At 30.3% G+C, this 20,936-nt stretch overlaps 1 protein-coding gene across 1 annotated transcript; it reads right to left on the minus strand.

Moving 5' to 3' along the window:
- Window positions 1–717: 717 nt before the first annotated feature.
- Window positions 718–8,147, minus strand: LOC143079474 (uncharacterized). The gene is made up of 2 exons (XM_076254834.1): window positions 6,756–8,147; window positions 718–1,100 (listed from the first exon to the last, which is right to left on the minus strand). Exons 1-2 carry the CDS (start codon window positions 8,012–8,014, stop codon window positions 1,073–1,075), a joined length of 1,287 nt encoding a protein of 428 aa, XP_076110949.1. The 5' UTR covers window positions 8,015–8,147; the 3' UTR covers window positions 718–1,072.
- Between the last annotated feature and the right edge of the window lie 12,789 nt (window positions 8,148–20,936).

A 20,936-nucleotide genomic window follows, 5' to 3' on the forward strand; every position in this document is an offset into this window, starting at 1 on the left:
TAGAAGTTGTACAGAATTTCAAAAGAGAAAAAATGATACGTCAATCCTCAAAATACAGGACTAATTTACGTAAAAATAAAGAGGTAAAATGAAATTGAGATTTTCCATTTAACCCTTTAGAACAATAGGAACCCCTTTTCATGAATATCATATACACAATAACCATCCGTGTGTTTTCGCACGTATTGCATGATACAAACCTTTTGAAATTACCTTATTTTGACATCTGTCATTATCATAAAGTTTTGAGCAACAGCCTTACCCCAAAAATATCGGCCTATACTTGACAAAAATCAAAGCGTTGTATTTTTAATTTTTCATATCCAATTTGAATCATGTTCAGAATTTTTAAAGAAAACCATCATATACATACTTATTTCATGTATATATATTCTTTTGAAATTTTTTTTTATAGTAATTGTGACTAATAATTAAGAATTGCGTTGGATTTCCATAACTGATCCTTTGTGATCCTGTTGAATGTGTGTCTTTTAGCAGGTTCAAATTATTTTTTACCATCGAAGTATTTTGAAACCAATTGCCAACTGATATGTCAGGCTTAAAATAGAACATAGTGGTGACATGATTTTTTTTTTTTTGCTTATTTCTCTGAAACTAAAGCGACATACTTGAATCGTGTGTATTTTTCTCATACTTCGATCAAGCCTTCGTTTACCAGCTTGTCTGAATGACAAACAAATATTGATAAAAAAAAAATCAACATGATTAAATTTATTGTACAAATTTTAAAAATTTATAAATACTTAACAAAATATCATGTCAACAATCAAAACTGTTTTAACAAGCAACTATAGTAGACAATATCTCTCCGTATATTACCGGAATTCTTGGAAGATCTCAAACAGAGCCATCGAGTTTGTTCGGAAAGCAATTTGGTATTCTTTGTGTATTACATAGAATTCACTGTTATGTAATGTAAACATGGTGTCTGAAACATCAGCCGGGTTATATGATTCTAATGAACATGAAGTTATGTTGACGCCATGAACTAATCCATTTGAATCCTCTTGGCCTCATCGTGTCGAGATGAATCCGCTGGTTGATAACTGCATTACACTAAAGAAGGTGTTGAGTAATTTCTGAAATGAAAAATCAAAGTAAAAATATTGAGCCTTTCATATATTTTAAAAGGTATTTTAATTTACAAGACTCTTCAATTTAAAGATCAATTAAGGTATGGATCAGTTCCAATCCACGTGTAAACATCTGATCTTGGATGAAAAAGATGTAAAGCGAACCATGGAATCATCTTGAGTGTTTTAAGAACTTTAAATTGAATGTGTGCATTAATTTAAGCTTCCTTGAATTTAATTTCTGTTTTAATTTTACAGTTAGTTTTATCAGCTCCGCTTTGCTGTTCAGTTTTGTACTGGTGGTTTTTTTTTAACAATAAATTCGTATCATAAATTTGTTGTTCAGCTGAACATTTATATTTTCGCTGCCCTCAACTGTCTCTTACTATACTTTTTCGGTATTTCTAATGTTTGTTTTTTTTTTTGTATCTCTACCGTTAGTGTTCAAGTTAATATCTATTTTTTTTTATACATTTTAATTTGCAATATTAATAAATTTTACAGCAGGAAGCCATGCTATCTACTTGAAAATGTGGCGCACGACACACGAATTCCATGATTAATTTATGTTTTGAGAAAAGGCGTTTGTTTAAAACTTTTTAATTTATTTTGAAATATCATATTATAAATCCGAGATTAAGAAGATAATATAATTATTAAAGTCTTTGAAGGTATGAATTATATTTTTATTTTTGATAAACAATATGATATTAAACTGGAACAGGTGTTAAATCATAAGTAATCCTATAAATAGTATAAACAAAAGTGTGATGTTGTTAAAAGTATCAAACTCTAAACAGATTAATAATAATATACTGATCATTTTGTATTTTTTACAATCGTTATGAAGTAATGTTTTTAAAACTGCTACATCAGTTTGATAACGCCTGAAACATATCAAATCTAAAGTACGTTGTTGAAAATTTATTGTTACCGCTAAATATTTCCCATAATGAGCATCATACCACATCTTCTTTTTTATATTGCAACCAATTTTCTATAAAACAATATTAATTTCTTACTTATTTGTTCATTTATTCGTCAATTATTTCGTGAAGCACAAAAAAATGCGATGTTTTAAGAAGATTTCGCTTTCCGTTACAAGTTGCAGAAAACGGTTGTTCTAAACCAACAGCAAACTCGAACATAAATTTAGAAAACCACTTTTTTTCTTAATATTTCTCTATTTTTCCTGAACGAAATAGTTGTGGTGCTACCTTTTATATAAATATTCAATGTGTGTAGGTTGATCAGGTTCGCTGAAAGACAACCGTATTGAAAAATATTGTGTTTTTTTTTTCTATTTGACAGCAAGTTGTTTCCAGAACGAGCGCAACATAACTTTGGAATCAATAAAACACGTAACGAGGTGTTTTTCCTAATTGTTGTAAGACTGTTAAAGTTTGCTTGTAAATAAGATAATTCTGATAAAATTTCTGGGAATGAACAAATAAAAATGTCTTTACTCTTATGAATAAAAATATAAAAATTTCAGCGGGAAATATTACAGTCAATTTTAGTTAGAAATAAACCCGTGATCTACCGGTGGTGGTCAAATGAAAGTCAAACTAATTTTATAAACTTCATTACTTGGGAAAAAATATGATTGGAAGGGGAAAGTAATATTTTACAGAAATAAGTATTTTGGGGAGAGAGAAAACTGAGTATGAAAAAATAGTGTATGATAGGACATAAGAACAAACAAGTGTATTCTTTTTCCGTTAAATTTGTTCTTTATATGTACAATACCCTTAACATACGATATGAAAGGAAAATAGGATTTTAAATGCCCATATACATCTTAAATCTAAAACAAATTTTCAAATAAGCTATTATTTTCTCGAAAAATTAAATAATATGTACAAAGGATCAATCTGATTGAGTTTGAAATTTAAAACTTGTGATTATTCCATTACTACGGTCAATTCAGAGACTTGACCAGTTATTACAATTGAAATTTTATGTTTCAAAAAAGATTTTCAAAATTGTGCTCATACAAACTTTGCGTGTCTATGAACAATTTTACATTGCAGTGAAGGACTTTCGGAACAAAATTAAATTATTCTAAATTATAGTTACTGTTATTCTCAAAGAGCTTCAAGACAATGAATAGCTACATTCGATTTAATAATGATATTTTTTACGTGGATAGGATTTTAGTAATTTATAAGCATTACTAAACTGTCACAGTTTTAGATATACGAGAAATAATTTGCCAGAACCTTAAAATACTAGCAAATGCAAAGAATTATAGAGCGTTCTTTATATGAAATAAGTACAAATTTATATTATATCCATTCTTTAAAATGCTATCTATATATTCAGCTGCTTTTATAAATATAAGATTTATAAACCAAAAGAAATTAATAGTAACTGTGGCGGGAGTGGGTTTAATTTGATTTTAATTATAGTCGAAAACCTTTAGGAATTAGTATTATTAAAGTTAACCGTTAGATAGTATGTAGTCTGTATATAAACTCTAAAATATTTTATTTTCTATATATACACAATTGTGTTTCTTATTTTTGTTTTATTTTGAATATTACAGCTTTCATACATGATAATTTACACCAAAAAAAAAAGCTTGAATATATATGTTTACCATACATTAAAGAATTTTTGTGCACCTCAAAAGTTTGATTGATTTTTACTGTGTCTTTCATAAGCATAACACTATATCTAATGTGTTTCTAAACTTGATCAGGTACGCGCACAGACAAAAATATGAAACATTTCAAAATTGATCATAGAATAAGTAGAAAAAAAAAGGAAAACAGTCTAAATGTACAGAATTGACACAAATATCAATCAGGTATGCTCGAAGCTAAAAGTGTTTTAGAAGCAAAATAATAAAGTCGAGACAACTGTTAGATTTTGGAATAATTGACATGTTTTAGCCACGTGAGAGGTAGAGCGGCATAAGAAGCTCTTCCCTTTTCTTTCTTGACCAATACCAAATTTCGATTTTCTTTATACACCATTGTTAAATCTTTCAAATGCAAGAAATATTCATTAAATTTTGGTCAAAAAGAAATGTTCAAATTGTAATCCAACATTGTAGATGCAAACATCTATTTCTTGGTTGCTAGAGAAAACAATTTCTAACTGTCACAGGAACGTTGGAGTTTGTTCCATATTATATTCCTAGTATACTGACTGATGTAGTCTTTAACATCAAATTGGCTTCATTAAATAAAATTACAAGAACTAGTAAACAAGCACGTTATTTTGTTCTGAAATACTGTAAACTAACTTTTTTTCGCCAATTCTTTTTCACATTCAGACCTTTCAAGCTTACTTTGTAGCGATTTACTTTTGCATTTTTTTTTTAAATTATTGGTGTATTCATATATACGAAAAGATCAACGTTTGGCATATTCGATAGATTAATGTTCGTGTTGTTTTCTTTTGGCGAAAGTCGTGTAAATACACCATCGGTTGGTCAACAGTTTAATTTAACATTTAATGCCAAACTTTATTTGTAAAATACAAACGTTTTTAAACTCTGGTTTCAGTGCAAAGAGTGCGTCCCAGGTTAGGGGGAGGGTTGGGATCCCGCTAACATGTTTAACCCCGCCACATTATTTATGTATGTGTCTGTCCCAAGTCAGGAGCCTGTAATTCAGTGGTTGTCGTTTGTTTATGTGTTACATATTTGTTTTTCGTTCATTTTTTTTACATAAATAAGGCCGTTCGTTTTCTCGTTTGAATTGTTTTACATTGTCTTATCGGGGCCTTTTATAGCGGACTATGCGGTATGGGCTTTGCTCATTGTTGAAGGCCGTACGGTGACCTATAGTTGTTAATGTCTGTGTCATTTTGGTCTTTTGTGGATAGTTGTCTCATTGGCAATCATACCACATCTTCTTTTTTATAGTGTTTCTTGAATTAGCATTCAAGGCGAAAAGAAAATTTTAAAACGTTTACGATTATTTACATAGTGAAATGTACACTTACAGATCTTCAATTTTAAAAAATTAAGCTAACTGTGATTTACGTGTACAACTTAATTGATGTGATCTCTAAATGTTGAAATTTTATATTAATATATAATGCTGTTATGTTTTACATGAATGTTGACTTTTTTTTTTTTAAAAATTATATATAAATAATTTCAAAGATTTATAAAATATTTAAGATACATGAGGGAGCACTTTTTTCATAGCCGAAATAATGTTCTTTTCTTCAGAATCTTTTTTTTTTCTAAAATGCTGAAAAAACACAAACAGTCTTCGAAAATGAATTTTTAACCAATTAACATACATTTGTATTTAATGATCGAAAGGCAATATTTGTTCATAACAAAAGATAAATTGACCTTGTAGTGTGTATTTGAATCAAAACTATTAAAAAAAAAAAGGCAAATTATTACTTTTTAAACATTTTTGAAGAAAAAAAAAAACAGAACAAGTTTTGCTTTCCTATTGTCATTTTTCTTTGTGAGAGACATGATAAGTGTGTTCCTGCTTTTATTTTTTTTCGGTTGCCTAGTTCTCAAAATCGAACAAGAAAAATTTGAAGGAACGATTTTCTCCTGAATATATATTAAAAAAAAGAAGGATAAATATTAATTCATCTTTACATACAAAAAGCTAAATAAGTATGCTATATATAATGTAAACATATGAATTTTTCTCTTTGTTGAAGACCGTACAGTGACCTATTGTTGTTAATTATTGTCTCATTAGCGTTCATGCCACATCTTCCTTGTTTCTATATAATTTTATCATAAGAGTCAAATTGAAAAATTAAATAATATTTTCATTATTTTAATATTTGTTAATATTTAGAAAAAATCACCAAACTCTAAAATATTCAAATTTTACCAGGTCTCATTAACTTTTCTATATCTATTGTATCAAAAACACTTTTTTTTTGGTAATATGTAAATATTTCATCACTAGGTTTCCTGACTTTTTTTTATATAATTTCAGTTTTTTTTTCATGATATCTTCTCTTTTCGTTTGTTGTATTATAATTTTTTATTTAGATTTTGTTTTATGAACTACTATATAGTGGAGTTTTTATATATTCAGGACTAAGAATATTTAGACTTAGACTGATGAAAACCAATGTATTAAAAAAATGTACGTTGCTGTGTGTTCATTTCTTATATTTTTAAGACTAACTGATTTATTTGATAATGTATTTCTTTATTAGTTTATTTATCTATTTGTGTATTTATTGGTTTGTTTGTTTGTTTGTCATATAATAAGTAAACTTACTGAGTAACACACATGCAAATTCTTAGTCACATTTTACCCTATTGATTTCAAGGTTAATTAAAATGAAGATTACACGTTTGATTTTACAATAAAACAGTAAAATATAAAGTGCTTTCTGTTAAAAGATGTGTTTTCGCATTATTCAAATATTCGTGTATAGCATAATTTAAACTTCGAAAACGGGAAAAATAACAGTCCGCAATAATAGATGAAGTATTTTCATTTGCAACAATGTAAAGAAGAATACCAAAACAATCCGTTATTGTCAAGATTTAAAACGGATTAAGTTCGGCAATATTATTTAAATTATCTGATAATGTCACTTTTACTGTTATAGTGAAAGTTAATATTCATATGATATACCGCATGTGATAACGTAATTGCTATCAACTGATGAAACAAATCCCTTTTTGACACGCTGACATGATGAACTTACCGTGAGAGCGGGGAATTCAACTGATACACTGACTGCATAGATTGCGAATTCTGTTCTCCGTATCCCTGCCATTGGGTGGAGCCGTTGTTATACATCCCTGAATTGCAATTAGAGTTTTGGGCCGGATACGAACCGTTAGCTACTCCTGCAGTTGGGTACCATTTCATAAAGGGATTGTTCATGCTTTGCCTTAACAGAGCTTCATCAAGTCTATAAGCTCGGCGCTCAGCTTCGGTGTATGGAGAATAAATAGAACTGAAAGCAGTATTTGGGTGGTTAAATGGCATGCTTGGTGTTAGCGCGGAATATCCATTTACATGATACATCCCTAATTCACATTCCTTCTTTCTTCCTCTACGCCTTGACCTCCGTCTTTGCCGAAAGTCGCCACGCATAAAGTCTTGAATGTTTGCTGGATGTATTGCCCAATAGTTGCCTTTTCCATCTTCACATCGTCCTGCTTTTATAAAGCAATCGTTTAGTGACAAATTATGTCGCACGCTATTTCTCCATCCTTGTCCACGATTCACATAGTAAGGATAATTCTTCTCAATCCAACCATAAATGGATCCTAAACTTAACCGCTTGTGTGGTGACTCTAAAATAGCCTTAGCAATAAGTGCAATATAAGACATGGCAGGTTTTACGTCTGCGTTTCCACGTGCTTTTTCATCATGTCCTTTATCTGGAGATTCCAAATCGAGTTTTTCCGGGTCCTTATCATCTTTGGAGCCGCTGTCACTAGTACTTCCAGGTGAAACAATGCTGTCATTTCCACTTGACGAAGAAATGTTCTGGTTATCTGTAGAAGTTGCTTCTATTTTAATCGTGTCCGTGGTATTGAGATCAATGTCATTTTCAACAATCAGTCTGTTTGATTCTGAATCGAACCGATTAATGTCCAATGAATTTGATTCTAACAAATCTGTCTTTGACAACAGCTGTTCATTGCTGTTGTTGCGTTGCATTGTGAAATCTGGCATATTACCACCCGGTGAAATTTTATAATAAGTATTATTCGAATTAGTCTGTGGAAATCCGGTATGGAATACAGTTGATTCGGCATATGATGGTGGTTCTCTGGGTATACTATAGCTTCCAGGCGATGATACGTTGTTAAAAAAAGTATTATAACATGAATCGGCTGGAACAGATTCCGGAAAGTGTCCGTGATGCAACTTAATAGTCGAACCGTCGTATGTTTGTGGTGCTCCATAAAGTCCTGGAGTTTGATACGAAGTTGTGTCACAATACTGCATCTTTACGGATTAAAGCAGAAATAACTGCTATGTTGAAACAATTAAGCACTGAGTTTTACTACAAATGTTTACTGTTTATACGTAAACAATCACAATTTAGAAGACAACAAAACAAACCCGTGTAAAACTGCAAATTATCTGGACACCATTATTTTGTTGTTGTAATCAACACAAACAAAGCAAACTGTCCAAAACATTTGTATGCAAACTTAATCTGAATTATGAGGTTTTGTTATATTTAACGTACCTTTATATTACAAACCTGGAATAGTTTGGTGACCATCAAAATTTTGATAGGGGGTAATGAAATAAGTGATCTGATTGGTTGATAATATCAGATAAATTCACGCTTTTCAGTGCTTTTGGTGTACCTGTTTAAATATGAGGGCGGAGTTACGTCTTTGTACGGCCCTTTCTGAGATAAATATATTTAAAGTATTTAAATTTTGTTTAAACAGATGAAGAGGCGAATTTCAATTAATGGGTATAAAATATAAACAAATAATTAAAAGATACAGTGCTTAGTGTCTTATTTGGTTAAGAATTAAACGATTCAAGTGGTCAAAATTATTTGAACTTTCACACGATATATATACTGTAAAAGAAATATAAATGTATCTAAACTATTCGTTAAGTTTTATGTTCAATTCATTAGTTATTTCTTTCGGATACCTTTTCAATCATTATAAACCAAAATCTGAATTAAAGTCGTGCAATTATATTTTAAGCGATGTTTTTTTTTTTAAATTTCACGAAATCTATATGTGTCAACATATCTAATACTTTGTTTTTATAATTTTCCTATTTTTTATTTTTTCTTAATTTCCATAGGCTTGCTAGTATAGTTTGTGCACTTTTGATTAAAGCAAACCTTACTAGAAACCTCTAAAAAAAATTGGCAAATATAAACGACCTGCAGTTTGTATACAATTATAGGAAGAACGTCCAGAAATGAAACGAAATTCAAATAAATAAATAATTATTTTTCACAGTTTTTTTCGTCATCTGAAAAATATCATCACAATAAAAAAAAAAAAAAGAATTGCGATTCTATCAAACCAGAATAGGGTATTTGTCGACAATATGATATGAACTTTGATTTTGCATTTTTAGGGCTGCATGCCATTTTTAAAAATTAAAATCTTAATTACATTACAATAATATAGTTTGTAAACTTCATTTATAAGATAATCACTTTTATACAAAAATTGATGTTAGGAATTTTTAAAGGAATATAAAAGCCAATGAAACCAAACGTTATTTCCATTTCATCCGTTTATTTCTTATATGTTCAAGGTCAATTGTACATCTCGAACTCGAGGATTTTTTTCAATTTTTTAAAGTATTAACAAACAATTATTACAAACTTTGTAAACTCCAATTTTATTTTATTTTGGTAATTTTCTTCTTTAAAAAAAAACATAATTTTGTTTCTTGTTGTTTGTCTTTGTGTATGTGTGTCTGGGTTTTTTTTTAAGAGAGCCTGGTTAAAATGGTTAATGTAGACTATTGTGCATTCAAATATTTTTTGGTACAGTTATTCTTTTTATGTATCATTGTATAGGTTCCATGTTTGTTCTTGTTGTTCTTTCTTAATAAAACAGAAGCATTCTACTGTAGAAATTGCAGTAGATATATTTTTTTTAGAATTCAGGAACATTTTTTTTAGATAAAAAGGACTTAAAAGTAACACTGAAGAATAAATGCAGAATGCCTTATTTTTTAAGCCGACTTCTCGATGGAAAATTTTTTGATCTGCAATTGATCGAATTAAGGTATTCATGACTAACGAGTATTTTAACTCGTATTTTGTTTTTGTGGAAAGAACCGCTTGTTAGTATTTAAGTTAACAAGGATGTTCTTGGTAGTGTTGGTGATGCTCAAGATTTCGTTTTCTTCGTATTGGTATAGTCATGGTGGTAATATCTATGCTTTTTCGACTACGGGTCTCCTTGATATCTAACTCCCTAACCGTAAATGAGAGACAATTTGGTAACATTAAAATGAGAGAAAAATATTAAATTTGCTTGGACTTTTAAATAGGCGATTGTAAGAATAACAATATATGAAAAATCCTTTTATTAATACAAGTGGCATAGCAAATTATATATATAAAAAGAATGACATGAAAGAGAATTAAATATTTTTTGCCCGTTTCGCTTAAAAATTCACGAAAAATCCTTTACATAATTTCTATATCTTGCATTACATATTTGTGAATATTTTCATGAATATGCTGCCAATTTCTGTAAGTTCAGTTGATTTCTTCAAATTAACAATAAGGCAGTCCCTTTCATTCACATAATCACAGTGAAAAGCACCAACTTTATTTACGCATAAATTATGCCCAATATAGAATCATAGACCAGAACAATCGGTTAAGTCTGGCCTATAGGGAAAATGTTTGATAAAGGAGCTAAAAAATTGAAAACAACCCGTTAAATGATTTAATGCGTCCGAAGCGCTTTTCTGGATTTACCTTCATCAGGAACGCTCAAAGCCAAACATCTGAAATCCGAGGATGTATAAGTTCCGAAACTGTCGAAGAGCTATATGACAAAAATACCTAAAAATATTAAAAACCAATTGTTCAGAGAACAATTGAAGGTCTTTCCACCAGTAAGAATCTATTTAAAAATGAAAATATTAAAATTTGATTTTAAATGTCAGTTTCAGCATCAAATGACAGTTTATTCTACGCTGATTCCAAAAATATATGGTTTCTATATAGAAAAATCTATAAAAAAAGGGAGATAATCTTTTACTTCCGGTTTAAAAAGTTTACTTCCGGTATTGTTTGATAGTTTACTTGACACTGATTCCAAAAATATATGGTTCTATATACTTTTACATTGATTTAGTACAAAAAATAGCTACTTCCGATTGACAAAATGTCACTTCCGGTTGTTTTTTTAAATGTCACATTGCTTACAACCTAATGCAAAAAGTCCCATGGCTTTATCATGTGTACATATCAGGTAAAAGCAAAGGTCAAAATCTAGAGCGTTAAATAAGCATATGACCTTGAGCTCAATTTCAAGGTCATAAACCAAGGACCTCAAATAAAAAGACTCTAGTCCTCTACTTTATATTGTTAATGAGTTATATTGCTATACGTATGATATTAGATATAAAAAGGGGAAAAACTCTCGCCAAATGTCTACGTACCCTTTCGACTAAGATTTATGTGTTACGACATGTCGTAACTAACAATTTTGTGAAAACATTTTGTCGATATCTTATAGGATTTCTGAAAATGAGTGAAAATAAGCCAAATTCAAAAATTAGAATATGACCTTGACCTTTGACCTTGACCTTATTTTCATTTTTTTGGACCAAGGACCTCAAATCAAAAGATCCTAGGTCTCTATCACTTATGGATTACAAGATAGAAATGCATATCACTTATATCAAATGCATAAGGGGAAAAATCTCTCATATGGAGCGTTCATATCGCTTCGGTCAAAATAGGACAAATCATGAGAAGGATATAACGAGCAATTTTGTAAAATAAATTTGTCGTAATCTTTTACGGTTGCGAAGGAGTTGTGGACACAAGGAAAACAGTGTTTGGGGAGATAACTCCTATAAAGAAAAGTATTCGGTTACGCAGGGTAAATTTCAAAAGCGCATAAACTGTTCGATATCATATACCAAATATCTAAGCAACATACTGAGAAACAAATGTTTATCGCAAGAACAAAATTTGGCGGAAGAAAAAAAAAATAATCAGAAGAAAAACAATAGGTCTTTCCACAGAAAAGTGGAAAGACCTAATAAGTAGCCAAATTCATCTAAAGTCAACTTTGCCTGAGGGAGTTGAAACCTTAGTTTCTTAATAATTTCAAAATTTATAAACGGACAATTTTAGAAAGGTTTGTAAAATCATGTCAGTTCCTAAGTACTGACTACTGAGCTGATTATACCCTCGGGGACTGATAGTCCACCAACAGAGGTATCGACCCAGTGATGTAAAAAATTGAAAACAACACGTTATATAATTTTATGCGTCCGAAGCGCTTTTCTTAATTAACCTTCATCAGGAACGCTCAAACCCAAACATTTGAAATCCGAGGATGTATAAGTACCTAAACCGTTGAAGAGCTATATGACAAAAATACGTAAAATAAGTAGTCAACTTCACCTAAAGTCAACTTTGCCTGAGGCAGTTGAAACCTTAGTTTCTTAATAATTTCAAAATTTATAAACGGACAATTTCAGAATCTTCACCCTGATGACAATGACAGAATTAAATAGCTGTCAAAATTGTTTAGGTACTTTTTTAACCAGACACGTCTGGTACTTTTTTATGTGTTGTTGGGTGTAAAACTAGTATTCAAATGCATTTTTGTGTGTGTAAATAAGTTTTGGGGGTATAAGTCCTCACGATGAACATAATTTATTAAGCTGTGTTCATATTTAGTAAAATTATCGTTTTAATTTCAATAAAATATTTTTTGTTCGGTGAAGTTATTATTTAGTCTGCTAGTTGGTTGGGTTTTTTTTTTTTTTTTTTTTTTTTTTTTTTAGATTAAATTTAATCGTATTTAGTCCATCCGATTTGCTATGATTTCCACCTATCATCGTAGTTTATAAGATGTCTATTCATCGCAAAAATCCGATTTATTATATAGCTTTTAGCGACCCATTCCTATCATTTGGAGGTGCTTGTTTAAATGCCTTTGCTTTACCCTTTTTAGGGGATGTGTACTGTAAGTCGGCTAGATCTTGTAATCGTTATTTTGTTATTTCCTAAGAAACTCAATGAAATTGCATCACTTTTATAATTTTATTTAAACATTGATCATAAAATTATTTTCATTACATATATTATAATATGTCTGCGTAAGTGATCTTTGCAATAATACATCTATACTTAAGTCCATTTCTTCATATATTTTATGCTTCGTCAACATATCAAACGAAAATTCTCTGATATCGACAATATGTTGATGCGTGATTTCTTGATTGACAACATATTTGTTACGTTTTGAGGACGTGCTTTCCAAGAAACAATCGGCATTCCATGGGAAACAATTGTGATCATCTTCTTGCATATACGACTAAATTAATACAGATGGTTTTCTTGGAAAAGTAAAAAAGAGGCGTACATAACTCTTTACCTTCAAGTTTCGCCATATAGATGGTGTACGCTAAATAATTCAAACTTTGTGACTATGTTGAACGTATCCCATTGAAATTGACATAAAAGACGAAACATATACAGTTTAGTCATCCTCATATTTTAACTTACATCTTGAATTAAATTGAAAAAGAGGGTCGGTTGGGAATAAACCTAACCACAAAAGAGAAGATTTCAGCTTCACAAGTTTAAACTTTCGATGTTTATGAAGCAGCAGTACAACAGCGCCTGCATATAGAGTGTATATCTCCTAGTTAATAGATTATTAAGAGCTGCCATTTCCTATCATGATTTTCTTGTTAGAGGGTTGCTGCTTACAAAAGTTCTATTAAAACAAGAGTTCGAAGTTGTGAAGTTGAAATCATCCCATCGAATTTTACGGACGCCAGAACAAGTTGTATAATTGTTATGGAATATTTGTTACACAGATGATAACGAATATGCTAAAATTGTCGTTACCCCCTCCTTATTTCCTCTGCTTACCCTACCAGATCAGACGAGATATCCCCAGAATTTTGGAAGGGTTCATGTTGGTCGGTTTTCAGTTTTCTATGTTTTGTTTTGTGTACTGTTGATTGACTTTTCGTCTTTTTCTTGGGTTTTTGCCGAACGACATTGTCAGTTTGTTTCCGGGCTTATGAGTTTGGTTGTCTCTTTTGAATCTTTCGCCTTTCTTGTATCTCCCACTATTATCAACTACTATCTTATAAATTGAATTGCTCAATCCCTAATTTTGAGATATGTTTAATTAGTGGGTGTTTACACAGTTTTCCTTGAGGGGCAAACTTGTCAAAATTATTTTTCTCAAACAAAAAGGTCAGCAGTCCTTTTGCGCCAATAACCGTTTTTCAGGGGTATCATTTCCACCAAATTTCGTTTTTAAAATGTATTAATTGCGCCAATATTTGGAACTCATTTGCGCCAATTTACCTGAACACATATATCTATCATAAATATTAATGATAAATAGTTATTCTTATGCAGAAGCATTCCACAGGAATTATTATGAACTGTTTTATGCATTTCATCCTTCAATGTTTGTCTTTTTGTACAATAAAGTGAAGTTACAAGCTACTACATACATTAAATTGGGAAGTACTCATGCAGCAGTAGTAAGCAGAAAATATGTTTTAGAAAAGGAAACACTTGCCGTGTAAACTACCTGTTCCAAGTTGAATAAAGGAGGAGGGAAAGAGGGAAGTCATATTTTATTCTAATTGGTGCAATTGTATGTTTTATTTTTGGCGCAAATGATACCATGCAATTTTAAAACAAGTGGCACAAACGTAGCATTGGAGAAAAAGTTGTGGCGCAAAAGGACGAAGAAACTTCTCAGGAAACTTATTCTTTCTTCATTTAATCCACGGGACACGGAAATGAGGGTCTGGTGGGGTTAACATGATAGTGAGTAATCGCATAAAAATACGAATTGAGAAACATAAGTAAAAAAAAAGATTGGATAATAATGGGGTGCAAAAGTATAAAAACAATTACTGTGGAAAATAGAAAAATGATAAGTAACACAATACTGATTAAAGAAATTAAAGATGCACAGAATAAAAAAAAAAATCAAAGTATTACTAACAAATAAATTTATTTGTAAAATAACGTTCATGATTGTTTTACAGAATAAGCTTTATTCTTAAAAATAAATAAAATCTCTAGGCCTCGTCCAGACACTCGGATGTGGTTATGATATGTATAAATTGAAATCTTTTTGTCAATGGCCAACTTTATATAGCGGTAAACTAATGATGTAACATATAACAATACCATAGAGAATGAAAGAAATAGAAAACAAATAAGGAGAATAATTTAAGGACCGAGGTTTAAGGTTACAGTTAATGTTCAAACTGATACGGCAGTTAGATCAAATAAGTCGTGTATAAGGAAAACTTGATAGAACCGCAGATACTGCTTTACTAAAGTATGTTATACAATATCTTTAAATAAAGGCTGATTTTGTGTTTCACATATTGTGAGAACACCCCAACTTAAAAACCATTTGAAACATTTTTAGTCAGATGTGCATATCCTTGCTATCGAAATCTTTTAGGGCTTAAAATTAACAAAACAGAACAAAAAGTACATGCATTCGAAAGTAAACAAAACTATTAACAGCAATATACTGCAAAGTATCAAGGGCGGTTCTTTGTTCAGAAAGATCACGGAGTTAATCTGAATTACCGGCCTTGTTGTATAATACCCAAATCAAAGTAGCCATTGTAATTTCTTAAAATTTACAAGTGCAAAAACAAAGGATTACGGATCTAATCCTCACCTTAAAGTATCCATATCACAAATCTTTAAGAAATATGTTTTTATTGAAATGTGTAGGTTTGATATAATTAAACAAACATACGAATTAGTACGGCAATGTGTAAACAAAGTCATTACGGTTCATCAAAATTATTGGATTTACGGTATCAACAAATAATCTACTTGAAAGATTACGACTATGTTCGTTTTTTCACAACTATAAATTCACTGTAAAAAACGACACGGTGCTTTTTTATGCGAGATGAATTATTCCCATTTGAAATTTCCCCTATTTTTATAAGTAGGTGACTGGTTATTGAGGATGAAACACGAAATTGCATTCCACGAGTTCGGTCCTTATAACGGGTTAGATTTCAATGTTGTCACTGTATCGAAAGCGGTAGTATAAATTCCTCCATATGCAACAATAAAAACTAGGAAAAATAGATAAAGGAATATTAATTACATGTAGGACTGTTTTAGAAATTAAAATCAATTGGTGGCGTGGCCATCTTCGGACGCAGCTTCTGTGTCACATATATAGTTTCCATTGCCATCCTCATTTTACATCACATTTATAAATAAATCTGAAGACTATATTTCAATGTGTTTCAAACCTATATATATATATACACCCTGCAGTTATTCATAGATTAATTAAAAGTTTGACTTCTTTGCCTACCTTGGGTACACAAAAGGCCAAATTAATGTCAGGAAAAAACTTATCATGGAAAAAAGAATCGCATTGTCAATACTGGAATTAAAATGAAAGGAATTGCAAATAAGACAACTAACAGGCAGTGACCGAAGTTGAGTACATTCTGCAGCAACAATAATAAATTTAAAACATAACAGTTCACCAAAAGAAAGGCAAAACAAATATCTGCTACAAGACATAAAAAATATTACATGACATAATCCCAGTAATCAAATGCATGCATCTAGAAGTGAAGGAACAACCACCCTATATAACAGAACAGTCTTATTAAACATGAGACAATTGCAAGGGTGACATTTGTTGAAGAAATTGTGATGTTTCTTTTCTTATGGTGTTGTGTTTAAAATAGCAAGAACAGTTACACATAGAGCAGATACCTTCCTTGCGGATAGAAAGACAGAAGTATGGTAAGATTCGGACATTATTGTTGATGACCAGTTTCTTGAAGTCTGTGTTCCCAATAAACGCAATTACAGGAGCCTGTATATTCAGGGATTGTCGTTTGTTTATGCGTTAATATTAGTTTTTAGTTCATTTTTTGTACATAAATTAGGCCATTAGTTTTTTCGTTTGAATTGTTTTACATTGTCTCTTTGGGCTCTTGTGGATAGTTGTCTCATTGGCAATCATACCACATCTTCTTTTTTATATATAAAGCTGTTCAAAAAATCCACTTAAGAAAATATAGTGAAACCAAAATACTGTTAAACAGAAGAATGATAAAATGATAAAATCATTTATGATAGGTATACTAGTGATGTTACGCACGTTATTGAGTCAATACCGTGTAATCAACCAGTCCGCACTAATAATAAACAGCTTTTCTGGAAAAAGAAAAGGAAATTTAAACAAGTTTGGTCAGACAATGTTATATATGAAACAAAGCGTCAAATAAATAAAATAGGAAACAAAATAAGGAATAATCCAAATAATAATAGTTTAAAGCAAAAGTTTTTTGAGTTAAAAAAAAAAACTTAAAGAAAATGGTTAAACAGAAAAAGTATGAATATAAACAAAAACTTTATAATTGTTTAAGTGATTATATCAATCAAAATCCAAAGGAATATTGGAAAATTTTAAAATCTCTTAAGAATAAAACAGAAAAAGATGAAATACCAGAGGTATTAAAAGATGAAGAAGTTTTAATAAAACATTTTCAAGATCAAGGTAAACCTTCATCTATAAATAATGCTTTTATGATAGACATTGAATCACAATTAAAGCTATTAGAAAATAATATAGACTTCAAAGCTGAAACAGATGCTCCAATATCTTGTTCAGAAGTAAATAAGGTAATCAGAGGACTAAAACTTCAAAAGTCTGCTGGACCAGATAGAATTATAAATGAAATAATAAAAACCTCAAATCAAGTAATAATTAAGTCAATTGTTAAAATATTTAATTTAATTCTAAAACCGGGTATATACCCAAAATCATGGAAGGACTCATATATAATAGCACTGCATAAGAAGGGAGACAAATCTGATCCCAATAATTACAGAGGTATATCTTTAATCAGTAATCTTCCTAAAATATTCAATGCTGTACTCAATAATAGACTAATCACAGTTGTGGATAAACAGCTGAATAACTGTCAATTTGGCTTCAGAGAAAATCACAGAAGTGCTGACAGTATTTTCATATTAAAATCTTTAATTAATAAATATATACACAAAAATAACAAAAAAATATATGCATGCTTCATTGACTTAAGAAAGGCATTTGACTCTGTATGGAGGACAGCCCTTCTATATAAATTATGCAAAATGGGAGTAGGAAAGTCTTTTTACAGGGTAATAAAACAACAATATTTAAATACAAAATCCTCTTTAAAATATAAAGATCACATTTCTGACTATTTTGACATTACTAGAGGTGTGAAACAAGGGGACTCATTAAGTCCTACTTTGTTCAATATTTTTATAAATGATATCACTAAAGGTGACAACTCTAGTCCATTGGAGCTCATAAATAGTAAACTAGGCTCCCTCCTGTTTGCTGATGATTTGCTTTTACTATCAGAATCTAAGGAGGGTCTCCAAAATAGTCTAAATAAAGTTTCCATGTTTTGTGAAAACTGGCAGCTTTCTCTAAACATAAATAAAACAAAAAGTATGGTCTTTTCAACAACAAAGCAAAAGCCTGAAACATCTATACTTGTATATAAAAACAAAAAAATAGAGAATGTTATGGAATATCCTTACTTGGGTCTGCTAATTAAATCAAATGGTAATCTCAGTCATAGTACAGCTGAATTAACAAAAAAGGCAGAAAAGGTTTTGTTTTCTATTAAAACATATACTAATTCTCTTGGCAGCCTTCCTATCAGAGTGTCAAATAAGTTCCTTAGTGAGACCTATATTAACTTATAATTCTGAAATAACATATTTGGACTCATATATAACATATTTCAAAGCTAAAAAAAGAGCTTTGGTTTCTGGAAAAATTGTGGACCCATTTAATTTTATTGACAAGACTCCAATAGAAAACTTGCATCTTGGTTATTGCAAGTTTACCCTTGGCACTAACAAGAGTGCCTCAAATTTTGGTACAAGGAACGAATTGGGAAGACTGCCTATTGAATGTCATATAAAAACCCAAACTATTATGTATTTAGCAAGGCTTTTCACCTCAAATTTGAATCCCTTATTACATGAATCTTTTCAATTAACTAAAACTGTGGATTCTAGTGGCTCCTATTCATGGTTCACTTTTGCAAAAGATATTCTTTCTGAATCTAACATTGATATAGATAGACTAAAAACCTGTAATAATTTAAAACAATTAAAAAATATTAAAAGATATATTAAACCCCAAATAAACTCATATTACAACAACCTGTTGATGGATAAGTTGAAATCTATTGATGATAAAAGTAAATTAAATTTTTATAAAGGACTTGAGCCAAATCTATTGATCAAACCTTACCTCTCTAACCCAAACTTTGAATTTAGAAAATTAATTACAAAACTTAGAATCAGTGACCATTCATTATTAATTGAAAAAGGAAGGCATTATAAAATTCCTCGCGAAGAGAGACTTTGCAAAAAATGCAAAGTACTAGTCTAAGATGATGAGAAACATTTCTTAATAAATTGTTCTCATAATTCAAATATTAGATTAACATATTTTAATTGCATTAACAGAGAAAGTAATTCATTTGCTAATCTCACTGACAATGACAAAGTTATATATATACTTAACCCATCAACACCAACACAAGTGAATAAACTAGGATCCTTTATAAAAAAGTCAATGGAACTGAGGACAGGGGACCCTTTAATATTTACCTGAATTTGTGTATATATATTGAGTTACTTAGTTATTGTCTTTATTTGTTTTTGTTGTGTTATATGTCACAAACTGTATAGTTTATATGGCAATAAAACTTTGAATTGAATTGAATTGAAAATATAAAATCCTAACTGTTAAGTAATATGAAATTTATAGCAATAGACTAGACAGGTAAATACTATACACATAATGATTTTAGCATGGGTGTTTGTGTTCTTCAAAACAGTGTTATATCCGCGAAAATTCGAATGAATGATATGCTTTATATATAAAGTTTTACAATATTACTAAATATGCGTTCCTGTAACGACCAACGCTTTTTTTGGCAAAAACAAATAGTGTTCATTATGGTCAGATTTAGGAAAATGTTAAGTTTTCAAAATTCAAAGGTTTTAAAATATAAAATAATATGAAATTTCATTTCTGTAAATTATGCTCACAAAAGTACATAGATAGACCATATCAAAATCGAATTTTTGAAGCAATCACACCATATATAAAAATGCAACGGCTTCTGGCAAATGTCTTGCAAGATGTCCACAATGTCTGATTTCGCCGCTTTTAACAAATAAACTGTCATTTGCGACGTTATTTATTGAAAATTTAGATTTTTTGCAAACTAAATAGTGCTTTTCCGTAACTGTACTATAACTCTGCAAAACAGCTACATACTGTTTAATAATTTGCGTAGTCAAAACGACTTCGTTTTCAAAGAACTTTGTGTCTAAGGATCCTGATTTGGCACGTGCGCATAAATAATGTGTCGATGTTAATCATGTTTGTGAGCGCTCAACAAATCAGTTAAAAAAATTTAACTCATCAGATCGATACAAAGAAAACATGAAACCAAAACACAGACAGAACAAGGTATATATCCATCCTCATCCCTACAACAACAAAAATAACTTAGTACATATATGAGAGTATTCGCAGTTACTGACAGCTAGTCCAAATCCATTACAAATAAACAATGTATCTAAGACTGAAATATCAATCAGTACACATTACATACAATGGATTTAGTGTAAAGACCTCATTAACCGTCAGGGGAAAACATGACCTTTTGCAATGCCAAAATATAGGTATCGTCAGATTGTAGTATCGTAACAGTACATATGTGTAATATTTGGTATGGGTTTTATGTACTGATTGCATAATCCAAATAAAAGCAATATTAAAAAAGATTATATCCAAAGCTTGTTAAGGTAGAAGTGAAAATCCAGAAAATCAAAATTTTATAATCTGCAAAACATTCTAAAAATGAGACAATTTTTTTTGTTATACAATTATTATCAGTTGAAAAATATTATTATTATCTAATGTACTCTTGATAAAGGTGCATATGTTCCTTTATTCCTTTAAATAGATATAGGAAGATAACCTTGTTATAGTAAAGGGAAGTGGAAATCCAGAAAACCATGATTTATAATCAGCAAACCATTTTGAAAATGAGACCACAGTTTATTTGATTCAATACGTATCAAGTGAAAATGATTTTATCATTCTTT

Source organism: Mytilus galloprovincialis, chromosome 1, assembly GCF_965363235.1.
Source record: "Mytilus galloprovincialis chromosome 1, xbMytGall1.hap1.1, whole genome shotgun sequence".
NCBI classification, from domain to species: domain Eukaryota; kingdom Metazoa; phylum Mollusca; class Bivalvia; order Mytilida; family Mytilidae; genus Mytilus; species Mytilus galloprovincialis.